The sequence below is a fragment of the Ricinus communis genome, chromosome 7 (genome assembly GCF_019578655.1).
Source record: "Ricinus communis isolate WT05 ecotype wild-type chromosome 7, ASM1957865v1, whole genome shotgun sequence".
In the NCBI taxonomy this organism is placed as follows: domain Eukaryota; kingdom Viridiplantae; phylum Streptophyta; class Magnoliopsida; order Malpighiales; family Euphorbiaceae; genus Ricinus; species Ricinus communis.
The window spans coordinates 7,520,295-7,537,644 of record NC_063262.1 but is presented as its reverse complement, the minus strand read 5'-3'; the positions used below and the strand labels follow the sequence as shown (position 1 = coordinate 7,537,644).

The 17,350-nt window shown below is 32.4% G+C and overlaps 2 protein-coding genes across 5 annotated transcripts; one reads left to right on the top strand and one right to left on the bottom strand.

Annotated features, from left to right (window-relative positions):
* The first annotated feature begins 4,210 nt into the window (after positions 1 to 4,210).
* On the top strand, positions 4,211 to 12,389 carry LOC8277525 (short-chain dehydrogenase RED1). Of its 4 annotated transcripts, none has more exons than XM_048376638.1 (4): positions 4,211 to 4,806; positions 7,005 to 7,164; positions 7,935 to 8,185; positions 8,322 to 8,479. In XM_048376638.1, the coding sequence occupies exons 1-4, from the start codon at positions 4,311 to 4,313 to the stop codon at positions 8,384 to 8,386; spliced, it is 972 nt and encodes a 323-aa protein (XP_048232595.1). In that variant the 5' UTR covers positions 4,211 to 4,310; the 3' UTR covers positions 8,387 to 8,479. The 4 variants fall into 4 exon arrangements, with proteins under 4 accessions (XP_048232595.1, XP_048232597.1, XP_048232596.1 ...); XM_048376640.1 differs by lacking the exon at positions 8,322 to 8,479 and adding an exon at positions 11,583 to 12,389 and having other exon boundaries at positions 4,212 to 4,806; XM_048376639.1 differs by lacking the exon at positions 8,322 to 8,479 and adding an exon at positions 11,235 to 12,389 and having other exon boundaries at positions 4,212 to 4,806.
* Positions 11,562 to 16,850, bottom strand: LOC8276884 (regulation of nuclear pre-mRNA domain-containing protein 1B). The gene is made up of 8 exons (XM_015725256.3): positions 16,285 to 16,850; positions 16,111 to 16,204; positions 15,297 to 15,544; positions 14,630 to 14,785; positions 14,268 to 14,424; positions 13,756 to 13,898; positions 13,564 to 13,599; positions 11,562 to 12,439 (listed from the first exon to the last, which is right to left on the bottom strand). The coding sequence occupies exons 2-8, from the start codon at positions 16,184 to 16,186 to the stop codon at positions 11,711 to 11,713; spliced, it is 1,545 nt and encodes a 514-aa protein (XP_015580742.1). The 5' UTR covers positions 16,187 to 16,204; positions 16,285 to 16,850; the 3' UTR covers positions 11,562 to 11,710.
* Between the last annotated feature and the right edge of the window lie 500 nt (positions 16,851 to 17,350).

The following is a 17,350-nucleotide window of genomic DNA, read 5'->3' as shown; positions in this document are numbered from 1 at the left end:
GACCAGCAATTGTAGGTATTAATTTATAATTTTAATTAATTACCTATTAAATAAGTATCTTTCTGTTGTAATTTAATTATAAGTAGGACTACATAAAATAAATATTTCAATATTTTATCAATTTGAATTTTTTTTTATTCAGAACAAATTGTGAACGATCACTCTCTTTTTTGTTCTATATATATCATAAACAAGCTATTTCTTGGACAGTTAATTCTAATGACTCAAAACTATGGAGTTCGCATCCAACTTCTGTCTCATTCAAAATTTGAGGAATTCAAATAACAATTTCTCCTTTATATCCTCCTCTCGTATCCATAGAAGGACGAATCATGTTGCTGACATTTTGCCCAAAAATTGCAGAAATGAGCAGCAGACATCATCTCCTTCCTTTCTTTTCCTTTATTTTAACTTTGGTGAAAAGACACTTTCTCGCAAAATTATAACTAAGAAGACATTAATGATTTGAACAAAAAAAAAAATCTTATAATTTCTAAAACAAAAAACAAGAGTCTTGTCTATGGACAAAACCGTAAAAAAAAAAAAGGGAAAATTCCTTAAAAGAAAGAAGAAGAAGAAGAAGAAGAAGAAGCATAGAGCTATTGACAAAGTAGTAGCTAGAAAAGATATAGGGACAAGTTAATTGTCATGTGGGTAGCAAAGAAGTTACTCTGGTTATGGACATAAATAATAACAAACAAGGACATGACATTGCATTTATATTTCAATGCTTACTTACCATCAATAAAATCTCAACCTTTCTATAGCAAAGTAACAACAGCTTAGAACTTCAGTTTATAATAAAAACCTATCAGCATGCGTATTATTACTTCAACAATAGGTATTGTTTAGAACATTTGTCAAAGAGAAAGAGAAGGGAAAAGATTGTGATCTCCATTGTATGTTAAGCGTGTATTTATTTAAGGGATTTGTATAAAGAAAAACAAATTTATTTTATTACAGAAATTTCTCATCGAATTAAAGGAGAAGAAAAGTTCAGCAACTGTGTTGTAGCCGTGCAATCCAAAACACAGAAAAAAGAAATTAGTGATTAGAAAAAGATCTTGCTTATAATTAGCTTCTCTTCAAATAAGGAAGATTTACATGGATCACTATACAAAGGGAAGCTTCGCAGTGGTTGTCTTGCAGCGCAGCAAATGGCCAAGAATTCATGAATGAAGTGGCAACCATTGGAAGAATTCACCATATTAATGTGGTGCGACTAGTAGGTTTTTGTGTTGAGGGGTCGAAGCGTGCTCTTGTATATGAGTTCATGCCTAATGGATCTCTTGATAAATACATCTTTTATGAAGAAGGGTATGCTTCATTAAGTTGGAGAAAAATGTATGAGATTTCTTTAGGAGTAGCACGTGGTATTGAATATTTACACAGAGGTTGTGAAATGCAAATTCTACATTTTGATATCAAGCCTCACAACATTCTTCTAGATGAGAATTTTACTCCAAGAGTTTCTGATTTTGAACTTGCTAAATTATATCCAACAAATCATAATACTGTCTCTCTTACTGCAGCAAGAGGAACAATCATAATACAATACCACTTGTAATCTTCTGTTTGATAACCAAAATTCACATTGTTTAAGTACATAGCTCATGGAACAAAAATGAATATATAAGAATATCAAATATTGTTTATATATATATTGCAGATGAAATAAGATTTTGCAAATAATGGAGACAGTCATACACACTAAAGTTAGCAGACTTTCGTTTTTATATAGTTAACAGAACGAGAGATACTGCAGCAATTTTATTTCATGCAAATGCATTGGTTTAGACAAGGGATCAGATAAATATGATCATGTTGCTTTAAAAGAAACCATTGAAGTAAGTCCACTAACTCCATATTATTAGTATGGATTCTCAGATATCGCAACTGCTCCAAGTCCAAGAAGTCCATTAGAGTACAGAATTCAATCACCAGTAGGTCTAAAGAATTATGATCTAGGTGGTACTAGATTAGGTGTGGTTGCTGCCCTTCAGAAGTCTAGCACTAGCACTTCTGATGGTATTAGTAGTAGGCATATGAAATTTTGGCAAAGTTTGCAAGAGTCCTAATCACATGAACCAGTGAGATCCTATTCCTGTCAAGATTGATCTTGTATACATATATAATAACCATGGACCTGATAATAAGTCAATTGATCAAGGTTTATTTTATTTTTCTTAACAACAGTAGATGCATTAAAAATAAAGAGTATCAGTACAAAGCAAAATGTCTACGTTTAGCTAAAATAGCCAAGTTCTGCGCTTCTACAATATACAACCGGGGAACATAACAAAAGTTATAAAGTGAACCTCAAGGAGAGAAAAGAAATATCAGCACACAGCCCTTGGACTCTGCTATATTACAGACCCTGTTTTGTGCTACCTCTATAACTATCAGCGTATCTCCTTCAAAGCATACTGACTGCCATACTTCCTGACTCCACAAATCATACTTTCTCGCAGTGCCAAAAATTCCAAAGTTAATAGATCAAATGATACCTGACAAGACTCTGCTCCACTCTTTAAGAATCCAACCTAGCTAGATGATTTCTAGCAATAGCACTTAACGTGCCAAAGCAGCATTATTTCCAACAAGCTGCATCTACATGTATCTTAATAATAGGAAAGGAAGGAGCCAATACAAAAAAATCAACAAAGGCCTGGACATAAATAAGCTTCATACTAAGAATTGCGACGATCTCTGCAATCCAAAATACCACATGCAATTGAAAATAAAAATAGAACCTGCCTGAAATAATCAACAAAACAAAGCATCTCTTATATTTGTTTGCGGATTGCTACATTCATAAACAACTGGAGGCTTGCATAACCATAAAACCAGCCCCTAGAAAATTGAAATCCGAATTATAAGCATGTGTACCTAATGTGAGGGATAAGTTTCCAGTAATATATGATGGTTTTTATTCAATCACTTGACGCAAGCAAATAGTATAAGATTGAAGAGGTTAATTGAAGAGATGAATATAAAGCTTACAAAATCAAAGTTTGTCGTTGCAAATACTTATGCTATATCTGAATTTACTTCTCCATTCTATATAATGAATCCTTAAAATTGCAACCTCCAGATCTATCGAGGGTGATATATGTCTATTCTAACAGTTGTTCAGTTTGTGAATCGAAAGAGATAATTATTTGTGCAGCGGTAACTAGTTATCAGAATTATTTGTGCAGCGATAACTGGTTTAGTAGGTATCCAGTTATATTACTAAATTATTAATCTTAAAATAATATGATCGATGGTTGTGATTTCATAAGGGTATTTATGCTCTTATGCTATATTAGAAGGACTCTTAAATTTATGTGTTCTTTTCAAAATTCTTAATTTGTGCACTTATTATTTTTTTCAAATCGATTATCTAAACATAATCCAAATAGTTTTGGTTCGTATATTTTAGTGTTATTTGGTCTGGTTAAAAGTTAAAGTATCTAAATATCAATTTTATAAATTTGGTTAAAAATATTTATTTTAAACCGATCAAACCGAAACATGAATGCTTCTAAAGTCAACATACATAAAGTTATTAAGACTATATGATAAAAGTGATATTGAAACTGAAATACACAAATTTTAAAATAAAATAAAGGATAAATATAAAAAAGTAATATATAGTTTCAATATTTGACAATTTTAGTATGTTATTTTTTTAAGATAAAAAGAAATATGTAGTTAAAAATTGTAACAAAAAAAAATATGTTACCTTTAAAAAGTAGCGATCGCAAGGATTCGGTCTTCGCTTCAACCAAACATCATTATTATATTATCTATTTTTTTATGATATAGGTGTAGAACTTAAGACATTGTTGTTAATATTAAATCAATCTTATCGAATTAATGGCTTCTTAAATCATGATTTAACGGTCAAACAGTATAACTCTAAACTCATATTATAATATTATAATGATGAGTAATAAAATAAAAATAATTAAATCTTTGTGCAGTAATTTTTAACAATAAAATAATTATTTTTATTACAATTGTTAACTATATATTCTTTTATTTAAAAGAATTTATATAATGAAACTTATCATAAGGTGAATTTGGAGAGTTCTTTTTTTGTACTTATTCTTAAAATAAAATATAAAATTATTTATTTATTATTTAATAAAGAGTCGTACAGCTTTATTTCTTTCTTCTTTTCTCGAATCCCTTGCATAAAATGTTAAAAACATAATAACTTTTTTTATTAAAAAAAAAAAAAAAAAAAACCACCCTCTTTTCCTATGTCATGAAAGAAACAGTGAAACACGGTTCAAAAGCGGATTGAGGAAGGTACCCAAGAAATGGGAGCTTCACTTCTAGGAATCAATGAAGACCCATCTCTGATTTCAAATTCATTTCCTTCAAATCCTTTCAAAATCTTCCCTTTCCAATCAAATCCTTTCAACTACAAAAATCTCATCTTTAACAAGGAAACCGAGAAACCCATTTCCAACCCAATAATGGGATATTATACCCAACCAGTAGTTCTGATCACTGGATGCAGCCATGGAGGCATAGGCTATGCACTGGCACAAGAATTTGCTGCAAGCAATTGCTTAGTTGTGGCCACAAGTAGGTCCTTGAACTCCATGAGAGACCTTGAAAACGACGAGAGATTCTATCTTCAAGAGCTGGATGTTTTGTCTGATGAGAGCGTGCAACATGTAATGTCAAATGTTCTTGAGAAGTACGGGAGAGTTGATATTTTGGTTAATAATGCTGGAATTCAATGTGTTGGCCCTCTTGCTGAAGTGCCTTTACCTGCCATGCAAAACGCTTTCAATACTAATGTCTATGGTAATGTTTTTTTTTTCCTTCTGTTTCTTTTAGGTCTTATGAAAATCTCTACTTTATTCTATGTTTGATTGTTGTTTGTTTCTAATTTTACTATTTTACTGTTTTGTGATGAAAATCATAACTACCCAAATAATTTTTACAATTTTGTTTCTGATTTATAATTGCATAGGCAATTGGATTAGCTTTATACTTGAATAACTAGCTGATATAGGAAATCTAGCAGTGGCCCTGTTGGTTGCTTGTTAGAGTTGGTTGGTCTTTGTATTACAATATGTGAATGCATTTTCACATTGAGGTAGTTATTCCTGTAATCAGGAGAAAATATGCCTAGATTCGTGATCTCGCTTCCCTTAGGCAAATAAATAAGCAATATATTAGTTTGGCAGTTTTAGGAACGCAGTTTGCCTGATGGGTACAAACAAAAATTTATCAAGTGTGGGTCCGTATGTTTAATGAAAGAATTAGGTGCAAATCAGAATCGGAATAAGTGATCTTGATTATTAGTGCTTGGTCCAAAAGAAATTGCAGAATTGGAATCGTATTTTCCATCAATGGATCACACATTCCCCCCTTAGGGAATGAATTTCTCATTCGCATAGAAACTAAATCAAACCACTTCTAAACTAATCAAACAAGTAAAATGAAAACTAGATAACTTATTAAAATTTTCATTCTGCTTCCGATTTATTTTCGATTCTGATTCCAATGTCAGATTCCGTACCAAATGAGTAAGGGAAAGAGAAATAGCAAAGTCAACTAACTCCTTTCTCTACCTCTATAAATTCCCTCCAAATCCTCTCAAAAGTCAAATGCATACCATACACTTTTAGCACACAATACAATTTCTATTCTTGGGTCTTCAGTCTTAAGTAATGTCGTCCAGTGGAGCTGCTTGTGCTAGAGTTTATCTGATGAGAAAGGAGTTCAAAGAAAACTGAAGAAAGGTGGAGAGCAAAGAGCTAGAGCAACAAGTGGAGTCGTCATTGAAGAGAAGAAAGTTGGCTGATGCTTCTTCAAGTGGAAGGACCAATAGTATTTATCCCGGTGATTTTGCAGCTGCAGAATCTGCTGGAAAACAATAAGGATAATATGCTCTAAGAGATCCAAAATTGCTGGTTGATCGTTCTATTACAAAATAAAAGCATTTTCAAGTAGATAATCTTGTATCAGAGCAAAATATGCTTCATTTATCGATCTTGCTTCCCATTGTGCAGATAAATAAGCAATATATTAGTACGATGGATTTAGGAGCTCAATTTGCATGGATGCATGCATGATTGAATTAATCAAAAGTGAAATTTATGTTATGAGATGTGGATAAAAGTTATGCATAGTATCAATCTTGGAATGCCATGATAGTAGAAGTTTTTATAGTTTTCTCTTAAGAGTGTCCTGAATTTCATCCGTGATCTTTTTTCCCAGCTGATCTCGTGTTTCTTGTTTTCCTATTATTGAATAAGAAACACCCTTCATTGTTCAAGTAGGGTACTTCTTTGGCAATTAAATGAAAAGGTTGGGTGTAACTAGGTCATAATATGTAAGGAATCTTATAATAATGAATAATCTGTCCTTTCTATTAATGCCCTATCCTTGGTCTATCTCCATAGATATATTTACACTGTCACATGACAATTATTTTCTTATAATTCTTTTTGCCTATTAAAGAAATAAGAAAAAATTTCAGTAAGTTACCTTGTGCTTTAACGTATTTTCACTTTAGGATAATGTGGTTTTCTTTTTGTTACTTTGATATCTTGTGAATATGACCGTTAGCAAATAATGACTAAATTGTATAATATCGTTAGCAAGTGCTGATGTGGCAGTTGGAAAAACAACGGCTATTGCATGCCACGTCAGAATCTCTTAATGGTATTGCAATTTGACCGTTATTTACTAAAGGTCATTATTCACAAGATACTAAAGTGAAAAAAAAGTAAACCGCAGACTTTAAAGAGAAAATGCGTTAAACCACAAAGTAGTTTAATGAATTTTTCCTATGAAATAACTATATATTCTTCATAGCTGAAATGTTTCATGTCATTCAAATTAGGTTCTTTTTTCGGAAGGATGTGTGGATAATCAGCCACATAACCAGCTTCTGTGTTTTGTCCTTCTTTTCCAGTAGATGAGCTTGAGACATTTCATTACTATTTTTAATTTCCTGTTTTTGGTAATGTCTTAGTTATATGCCCTTGTAGGTCCCATAAGAGTTATTCAAGCTGCTGTGCCTCACATGGCATCTAGGAAAAAGGGCAAAATAGTAAATGTTGGAAGTGTTACGGTAATGGCTCCTACCCCATGGGCTGGTGTTTACACTGCAACCAAAGCTGCTCTTCATGCACTGACAGACACCTTGAGGTATGTGGAACACTGATCGCATTGACGCACAAAAGCGTACAAGTAGAACCATGTTTTGAAGCATTTCTTATAAATTGCACCCAATTTCTGCGGGGTTCAGATTAACCCGGTTCACTGCTATGCTACTTCATAGGCAAGCTACAAAATTTACATGATGTGTAGTGACAAAATGGATTGGGCTGAACTAGGCAGCTGTCCAATCCACTATTAGCTAGGAAAATGCTTGAGCTGTGACACATGGTGCTGAAAATTGGAAGGGTAGCAGTAGAAGTAGAACCGTGTTGAATATTAAAATGCTAGCCATAGAAGTAGAACCCTGGTGTTGAAATTTTAAAATGGTAGCAATAACCTTCGACTACCCAACAGTCATAAACTTCAAAAATAATTAATTCTCATATAGTTGATATTAGCATTTTTCTTCGCTTGTTTATACTCGAAATGTCTGATTAAAATACAGAACAGGAGAGTGAACCTATGACAAAGATGACTTGTATGTTTTGCATTATTTTATATATTGTCTAATTAATTTTCGTAAACCTCAAATTGGGAACAGCTTAGTTCCTATCCTAATCAATTACAGATTCCACCAATTGCAGATTCTTTTAACCTTTTTAGTTTACATAGCAGAGTAGATATATGTGGATCTGAGATAGGGATGCTATCCAAAGCTGTAAATCTGTATTTTAGGATTGGCATTTTTACAGCATTCTAAGCTATTGTATCGAATGATTCGTATCAAACGTTAAACAGATTGTCCTTGTTGAGTGCAGGTTGGAACTCAAGCCTTTAGGGATCGATGTCATCAATGTTGTTCCAGGAGCTGTTAAATCAAACATAGGAAATTCTGCTATAGCCAGCTACAACCATATGCCTGAGTGGAGGTTATACAAGCCATTTGAAGGTGCAATCAAGGATAGAGCATATTTTTCACAAGGAACAAGGTCCACCCCTGCCAAAGAATTTGCAAGGAATACTGTAGCTGCTGTACTCAAGAAAAATCCACCTGCTTGGTTCTCATCAGGTTATTTCTCTACCGTTATGTCAATCATGTACCATATGCCTCTTTGCCTTAAAGATTTTATCATCAGGCGAGTGTTCAAATGTTGAGCCATGCTGATTTAAATGATTATCTTATCTGCTGTAAACTGTTTGGATAGGCAGGCTCGAGTTGCTTGGATTCAGATACCATTCCGGTAAACTTTTTTTATTTATCATAGTTTAAGCATGAAGACCCTTTACAAAGAGATAAGAATCTGTCAATACCATTGTACATCTTTTCGAGATATAAAATTCATAGTACTGAGTTTTGATATAATTAGGTTGCAATGGTGTTTATTAGGCTTTAGTGATTGAAAGGAAAATCAAGTGCAATTAATGGGACGAGCTAATTTTTGGGGACAATTTGGATGATCCGAATGGACATGGAGCTTCATAATCAACCATTTAGGGATCACTTCTTTTTAATTATGAACAGCTTTGTCCTCACCTATCTCCAATATACAATAGTTTGTAATATACGTCACTAAGGGAAGAATCAAAATTGAAGAGATTGAAAGCAGTAGAAGTTTAAGGTATCATAATTAAAAGAAAATCCTAAAGTATTTATTCTCACCCTTCATTCCCAGTCCCAGCATAAAGAACGGATGTGGATTGGGTAAAACTCCACCAGTCAATACTCTGAACTAGAGAAACCAACATAGTGTTATTATATACTGATCAAGATCAACACTAACTGATAAAACTAATTCTTTAGGTTTAGGATTGAAGTAAGAAACATGGACCATTAGTACCATCACACTCAGATCCAGACATTAATAAGATCACCTTTTCTTAGATCAATACCTACAACAATCAAATCAGTCGATTAATTAGAAACCATGTTCTTTAAACGATCCAGCCAACCAACCAAAGAATATCCTCCAGACTTTACCAAACACTCCCAATTTGATAAAAAAAGAAAGTAATGATTTTGTTAAATTATTTAGAAAAATTTGACTCCTTACACTTTGTGTAGTAAAAATGAGGATAAATTAAGGTTTATAAATTAAATGGAAATAAAGTTTTAAAGGTGAGCTAGATCTTTTAATTTTACTTTATTTAAAAAAAAATGAATAGTAAATTAAAGAGGCCTTATATCATGCATCCTGTACCATATTGGTCTGGTTAGATGTAACATGTGTGTCACGACTTTGACGTGCAGGTTAGAGAAGCGCACTTCTTTTTTGAATTTATGTTCATTAATTTGGTATTAAATGTTTATTAATTTTTGCTCATTAAACATATTACTAATGTTGATTGTTTAAACATTAAATGTTCATTATTTATTTATTTTATTTATTTTATTAAAAATATATTTTTACCACAATATAAATATTTGTAAAATAAGTTTAGCTTGACATTTTTTTTTATTTACTAACTGTAAAGACAATTTATATTATGTTTATATTATATAATGTATGTTTCAATAAATAAATAAATATAGTATTCATTAATAATGAATATTCATTACCAAACTAATGAATATTATGCCTATAAATGATACAAATTTTTTTTAATTATAAAAATATTTCAATATGCATCATAAAAACAAAGAATCTAGCTTTCATAAAGAGTCAATATTATTTTCATCTGAAAATAAATATTTCATAGTGATTTAAGAAATATATATAAAATTATAACTACTGAATTGACAAGAACAAATTAATAAATATGCATAAATGATTAATATTTTTTACTAAAATAATGAGCATTTAAAAATTGACATAATACAAAATGAACATCGTTATAGTAAAAAATGAATATTATCCTATAAATGATGAATATTGATATCCATTATAAAAAATATAACTCTTTTGATTATAGAATTATCAATTACATATTGATAAAATTCTTAAAATTTTCAAATGTGTAAAAAATTAGTTTTATTCACTAATAAAATAAAATTTTAGTATATAAAGATTTTCTAAGATTTATATTATATTAGTTTTAATTGATAATTTATTTTATTATTTACTGAAAGTATATCGATTTTTAATTCTCCAAATGACTAATTGAAAAAATAAAAAAATGTGTTACTAATTATCTTAATATTTAAATTTTAGTTACCTATAATATATATATAATTTTAAGATTTAAATTTTTTTAACATGTGTTATTATATTTTGACACATTTTGACATGTGCACTTATTGTTAACATATAAAGTTTAAGTTTATATATAAAGAAAATTAAGAAAGACATTAAAAAATTTAATTTATTATTATTTATAAAAATATTATAAATTTAATTTATATTATTATTTAAAAATAAAATAATTATGACAGTCATACAATGCATAAGTAAAATATATATTTTAAAATATAATATTAACATTTTATAATTTATTTTATTATAAATTCAAATGTGAAAAAAAAAAAATTAAAGAAGCGGGATAGCAGTCCCGCACATACCCTTGCCTCTGGCCCAAATTGCAAGGTGAACCGAGGTGCATGGCATAAATTGACGTAAAATAAATATAAAACTTTTTAAACTATAACTTCTCCAACCTACTAAATGCATATTATATTTTTAATTTTACTTTATTTGAGAAAAATCGGTGATAAAATAATGGTCTAGAATGAAATATAGACTTTTATACAATATAAACTCCTATTACTTCATCTTCAAACAAGAATTATAAATTTCAAAACTTTATAAAACCTCCATGGGAACATGTCGATAATACCTAGAAGTTTGTGTGCTGTGTATATCTTTCCTCTTCAAGTGTGATAGGAGGCTGTTAAAATCTCAAGGGCGCAGCAGCAGCAGCCCTAGAACACTTGACCTTGGGAACAATCAGCCACCAAACATCCAGACTTCCATGGACAACCATGTAAGAGCTGTGCTCGGAAGAAGCTTTCATTCTTCCCTTGAGAAGTTTGCAAGATGTTAGTGTTCCTTGAGTATTACATAACATTTATTTTGATCATTTACAATTTAAAAGTGTAATCTTCTTTAACCCCATAGAGGTAGTTCATTAATCATAGTTCAATCCTTTTTATAAGACACCTTGTCTTATGTTTCCATTGGTAGTGAAGCTGCGCCAAATTCAATAATTTTGGTGAACACTTGGTCATCCTGCTCATCCGGTCACTGGCAGAAGTAGCCCTAAATGAGTTAACGTTTCTAACAAGTCTATGGTAATGGAGACTGCTCGTTCTGTGCCTCGACCAGTTTGTATTTTTGATAGTTTAATAGTTTAAGTATTATGATCTCAGGAGATTTTAAAGAATTTCTCTTTTCAAAAATGAGAAATGAATAAAATATCAAAATATATATTTTTTTTTACCCGAAGATATTTTGTTTGGGTGAAGAAGAATTCCCCTTCCCAGTGGCTGTTTCCATTGCTGTTTGAGATAATTTTTGTTTAATTGTTTTCAGATTTCTGTATGTTGTAGATCTCAGTAAAGCTGATCTATCACAAACAAAATTTCAAAATACTCAGAAAAGTTAACCCTGCCCTAAAAAAGCGGTCACAGTGATTATACTATCTACCCACCTAAAGGTGATCAAGAATGGGGAGGGTGCCCGTAATACACCATCCCAGGTGGCTGCAGGGGTCGAAAACTAGGAGGTCCTGGGGCTTGTTGAGTTAAGGGCATTGGTTGTTGCTGGGGTATTGGGGCTTGCTGTTGTGCCAGTGGCATTGGTTGCTGCTGAGTTATTTGAGATGGTTGTTGATTCAAAGGCACCATTGGACTCACCACATAGGGTGGGGGTGGCAGCGGCCCTGGAGGCAAGGGAGAAATACTACCATAACCATATGGTGTAATAATACCCCCTGATGGTTGCATATATTGTTGGGAGGGTGGGTTTGGAAGCATGTGATATTGAGCTTGAGAACTGGGGGCCTGATTCTGCATGGTTGGTGGGGCTAACATAACTGACTGATATGAATGGTTAGATGGAGCAGTCAGTGACTGTGCTGGCATAAAAACATTGGGATCTGAAATGGGCAAGGACTTCTCAGGCTTTGAGTTCTTCGTTAAACCAGCACTCTTCGCTTCTTCAGCTGCAAATGTGGAAAGAACAGAATGCATAATCAGTTGAGAGGAGCTGGAAGCTGCAAGCTTATCTGCTACTTCAGCAGCAATGGCTGCAGCTGATCTCTTAGTTGTTTTTCCTGTTGCATTTGTATCAACCGCTTGTGTTGTGGAAGTAGATGCCCTGGGTACATAATCTTCATCATTGAGCCGCTTACGCATGTTGCTGGCTTCATCTGCCTGTGCCTGTCCCACCTGAAATTGCAAATCATTGCATTAATGAAAAGTTTGTCAATCCTTGACATGTAAATATATGCAGTCCCTATGAAAGATATTAATATTTAATCTTATATGCCCCTAAAAAGTTCCAACAACATTTCATATCAAAAGCAGCATAATTCATAATTTCATGGTTCTTTTTTTTTCTTTTAAAAGAGAGAGAAACAGCTAAAAAGAGCAAACCAGAACAACTCTTCATATAAACCAATCTATGATTGATTGACCATCATGCTATAGGCCACCAAAACTAATCTGAGCAAATTGACCTTTACATAAAGTTGTTTCCTGAAAGATGGTCCATCCTTCTGGCTTTTGAGACATTATAGCAGCAACCTTTTTCATATAGCTATACTTGCACATTAATATCAACCCATGGTAGCAGCTGAATAGGGAAAAAGGATTATACAATTTGAACCAAGTGACTTGAAACCATACTACTGGCAGAAGCTTGAAAAATGAAAAATTAAGGGGAATTTTCTAGTTATGACAATTTGAAGACATATCTTGCCTAAAATCGGGCACAAAGGCCATAGTCTAAATCTTTGTCCCATTGGATGAATTGGCACTTCGGAAGATTATCACTAACATGTAGGCTCCGATTGATAATCCAGCATCAAAATTGTCATTTCTTATCAAACATGCAGGTATGATGGTATTTATGCCACAATTTGTGGAATTTATTGATGCAAAATATAAATTCCTAAAGGTATGAACTTGACTAACTAATATTGATGAAAGTCTATGCAAACTCAACAAATTCAAATATTGGAACTTTCAAGATCTTGAACTTTATATTCCTAACAATTTCTATCACCTCTAAAGAATTTACTTCTGACGAAAACAACAATTTCAACATGTTAGTGGTCAAATGGGTAATTTAGATCACTTAAGTTGCCGAGAATACTGAAATTATAAGAAATTAGTAAGTTCTTGACACTACATGACTGCACTATCTTGATATCCCACAAGTCAAGCAGATTCAAGATAATTGTCTAGCGCGCCTGCACATTGCAGTACAAGTCCAATGTTTATTAACACCCAGCGATAAACAAGCCACAATAGAACATCTTTCTGAAGTATGAAAAGACCAGGACAAGTACCTGCATCTGAGTTCGAATGTTCTCCAGCTCAGCTTCCTTCAGGAAAAAGAAGACAAGTTTCAAAGTTCAGCTCATAGAATTGCAGAAATCTGCTACATAATGCATAGATAGATAATAGTAATATATCCATAATAGATCATTAGAGGCATTTAGATGACAACAATGGCATTACGTGCTAGCACGATGAAGTACCTGTTCATGAAGAGCTTCTTTTAACTGAGACACGAGAGCTACTCTACTAGCTTCAACTGATTTTAATTTCTCAATACTTTGTTTCAGAAGATTTTCTTCTTCCTCTATTTCTTTAGCCAGCATATTTCTTTTGGGATCTTTTCCTGAAAAAGCCAGAAAATTATAGTTTAGACATCCAAAAATTCAAAGCACCATTTTCTGGAGCAGGGTTTCCGATAACAGCATCTTGCACCATTTTGATATTGGAATAAGTGTAATGGTGTCAGACCATAACAGACACCTCTATCATGACTTTCTAGAATATCCCTTTAAATAATAATAATTAATGGACAAAAAAGTTCAACATGCAATACATTAAGTTAAATACCTAAAGAAGCAGAAGTTATGAAACTCCCATTATTTAGAACCCTACTCCGGTAGGCCATAAGAAAAACATATAGCAATAGAATGGCTTGAAAAACATTAAAAAGCAACGCCTTGGTCTATAAGACCTTCATTTTAGTTTGACTTACCATTACTACATGCAATGTCAACTTCCTTCTCCATCTTCCTTATACGATTGACTGCAGACTTACAGTTATTCATCTCTGCCTCTTCAGTTTGATGTTCATTGCCAACCAAGTGAAATGCCGATACAATTTTTTCCGCAGCACCTCCAATAGTCAATTTCTGGTATCCAAAGCATGATACATTAGTGAGGCACATCTCAATAAAATGGGGAGATGAGAAGGGAAAACATGTTCTTCCCATTTAAGGAAACTAATCTTAATAAGTATAGATGCACAATAGAATAAACATGCAATATGCACATACCTATCCATAAGTGCATAAACCAAAATCCAGAAACAATAAGAAGCAAAATCCTTATTCTTACTGTTTTAATGGATCGAGAATCCCGCTTCATGATTTTGACAGACCGCGAACGTTTTTTGCTGAACTCCAATGGTGGAGGCGCATCTTTGCCAAGCATTACATCTTTGAGGCTTCGAGCGGAAGATCCAAAAACTCTTCTTTCTTCCCATATATTTACCTAACATTAATTTGAATTTTAGTCTTGAAAACTGAACCATCGAAAGTCAACTTTCTCAAAAAGATATTAAAGATGGAAAATATCAGTAGCCTCATACTATTGCAATACTGTCAGCCAGAGATGTTTCTCTGTTTTGGTGTTAACTTTTATGGTATAGGATGCAAATATTGTATATCAGCTATGACAAGCAATGTTAGAAACTCGAGCGAACTCCATTGGCTAATTCTTGAAATAGTCAAATTGGTAGATGTTCATATATTATGTACCATCTAATTAAGAGCTTAAGAATAGAAAATAAAAAAGAAATAAAAGGAAATAAAATGTCAACTGAATAACAGGCAAGATCAAAAAGTAAGATTAGCCTGTATAGTTAAATACATGAGATAATCTAAACCCATAATTACTATGGTCCGAACCCTAATAACTGTAAGTTATCATTTGTTGGGAAAAAGTGATGGGAGCATCCTACTTTTTGAACTGTTGGTTCTTACAAAATCATGAATTTACTTACCAATCGAGTAACCACACTCTTGCCCCGATCATCACCTTTCTCAGAAAGGTCTTTGAGTGCAGCAGGAAGAACTTTCCAGAACTCTGATACAAATTCATTTCCCTTACGTTTACTGTTCTGAAGGATATCATTTGCAAGATACAATAAAGGAACTTTCTGTGCTATCTGTGAACCATGGAACTGTTTATCCCATGTTTCAACAACTTGTTCTGCTTTGCTTCGGTGAAATATGCACCAATGTGACAAAGCTACGTGATAGAGTCAAGAAGAACATACTTGAACAAAGAATCAATTTATAGAATGGAAGAAGAAGAATCTTCAAAGCTGGTACTCCAACTTAAAAGACAAATGCAGAGAAGTACCAACTTAAAACACATCAAGCATGGAGCTTACACATAAGCAGTTGATTGGCTTTCAGATTGGAAAAGGAAGAAGAAAAATATGACTCAGAGAGTCAAAAGTATTCCCATGAACTAGAGCTTAAAGTGATCATGTCACTCTCACCTTTTCATCAAAAATGCTACATCTGAGTGGGAGAAGCAACTTCAATTTGGTAAGGGCTAGATTGGAAACTACGAATGTAAGATAAAAGCAACTAACAACATTTAGAAAACCAATTAACATCTATTTTATTTATCCAAATTATAAGGACTCCAACATGCCTTAAGATATCTCCGAGTTTCTTTCCAGAAAACAAACAAATTGCTAAGCATTACTTTCGTGTGCACAAAAATAAATAGGAGACGAGTTACACAAGAAGGCAAATAATTATTGAATAAGTAAAGAAAAGAAAAGGACAAAGAAAAAAGGATACTTTCAATGCACTGCTGGGTGCTATTGAGCTTAGAGAGCTTATCCGCAAGAATTTGTTCGCTGAATACACTATTCATCCCCGCCACCTCCACCAACTAAAACAAAAACTTATCAGTGCTAACCTTTTATGATTATCCCATTAAAGAAAGAATCAAGAACACAGCAAGCAACTTACCAGAACTTCAACCTTTAATCAGAGAAACATAGGAAAATGCAAATTGCCAAAATCCAAAAAACCGCAGACTGTAAGAGAGAGGGAGAGAGAATGAGAAACGACGAGGTTTTATGGGTTGAAGAAAGAGAGAATGTGGAGAAAATTAGTCAAAGTGGTAATAGAAACCCTAGAATTTGGAGGGAGAATGAGAAATGGGAAGAGATAGAGAAGAGTTCATTTAAGAATAAATAAACCCTAGAAGAAGAAATGTTTGGAGGAGAAAGCTCATCTGGATTCTGATTCTGGCGCAAACTATGAATCAAAGGCAGACCAATGTTTTCTTTTTTTTCTTCTATTTTTGTTGTCTAAAACGGCGCTGGATGAGACTAATGTCTTTCTCTTCCCTTTTAGCTCTAAAATTTGTTGTTTCGACCTTATTTTATATGTTTAGTCTTATTTATTGTATTATAATTTTTCCCATTTTCTTTCAGAACTTTTAGAATACACAAATTTTCACTTGTTCTTAGTTTAGGTGATCGGGATTTTGTAATTGTTGGTTCACCACCTTTAGTTGCTTCAAATTTTACTTATGAAATAAATTTTATTACTGTATGCTATATGAATGAATTTTATGTTTATATATATTTTTATTAAACAAATAGTTAATATTAAAAGTAGAGAGAGAAAAAATAAATATTTAAAGTTTATCAAATTTGACATAGTTTAATTTAATTATAATTATTTTTATAAATAACGAGATATAACATTTCATCAATTAACTAGATAAGTTTAGAATTAAAAAAGATCTATATATATATTAATATTATGAAATTTTATTTTAACTGACCATAAAATTAAAAGCTGCTATGAAATCTGATGCAATCAAATTACAATAATGTTATTTTTGAGGTACTTACTTGTTATGGCGTTATTCATGTATAATTAATTCTTTATATTGACAGGGAAGGACAGAGCAAGTACATAAAAAGTTAAACACAAACTGCGAGGAAAGAAAGAAAAGGCACTCTGATTCTTATTCCTTTTCTTTTTAAAGAAAATTGTGATCCTCTTGCCTTCATTCAATCTC

Excerpts from the sequence above, each read along its gene's own strand:
- LOC8277525 (XM_048376637.1), top strand. The coding sequence starts at position 4,311 with ATGGGAGCTTCACTTCTAGGAATCAATGAAGACCCATCTCTGATTTCA. Across the intron at positions 4,807-7,004 it reads TTTCAATACTAATGTCTATG|GTCCCATAAGAGTTATTCAA; the intron begins GTAATGTTTTTT and ends ATGCCCTTGTAG. Across the intron at positions 7,165-7,934 it reads GCACTGACAGACACCTTGAG|GTTGGAACTCAAGCCTTTAG; the intron begins GTATGTGGAACA and ends TGTTGAGTGCAG.
- LOC8276884 (XM_015725256.3), bottom strand. The coding sequence starts at position 16,186 with ATGAATAGTGTATTCAGCGAACAAATTCTTGCGGATAAGCTCTCTAAG. Across the intron at positions 15,545-16,110 it reads CACCCAGCAGTGCATTGAAA|CTTTGTCACATTGGTGCATA; the intron begins GTATCCTTTTTT and ends TCTATCACGTAG. Across the intron at positions 12,440-13,563 it reads ACATTCGAACTCAGATGCAG|GTGGGACAGGCACAGGCAGA; the intron begins GTACTTGTCCTG and ends TTGCAATTTCAG.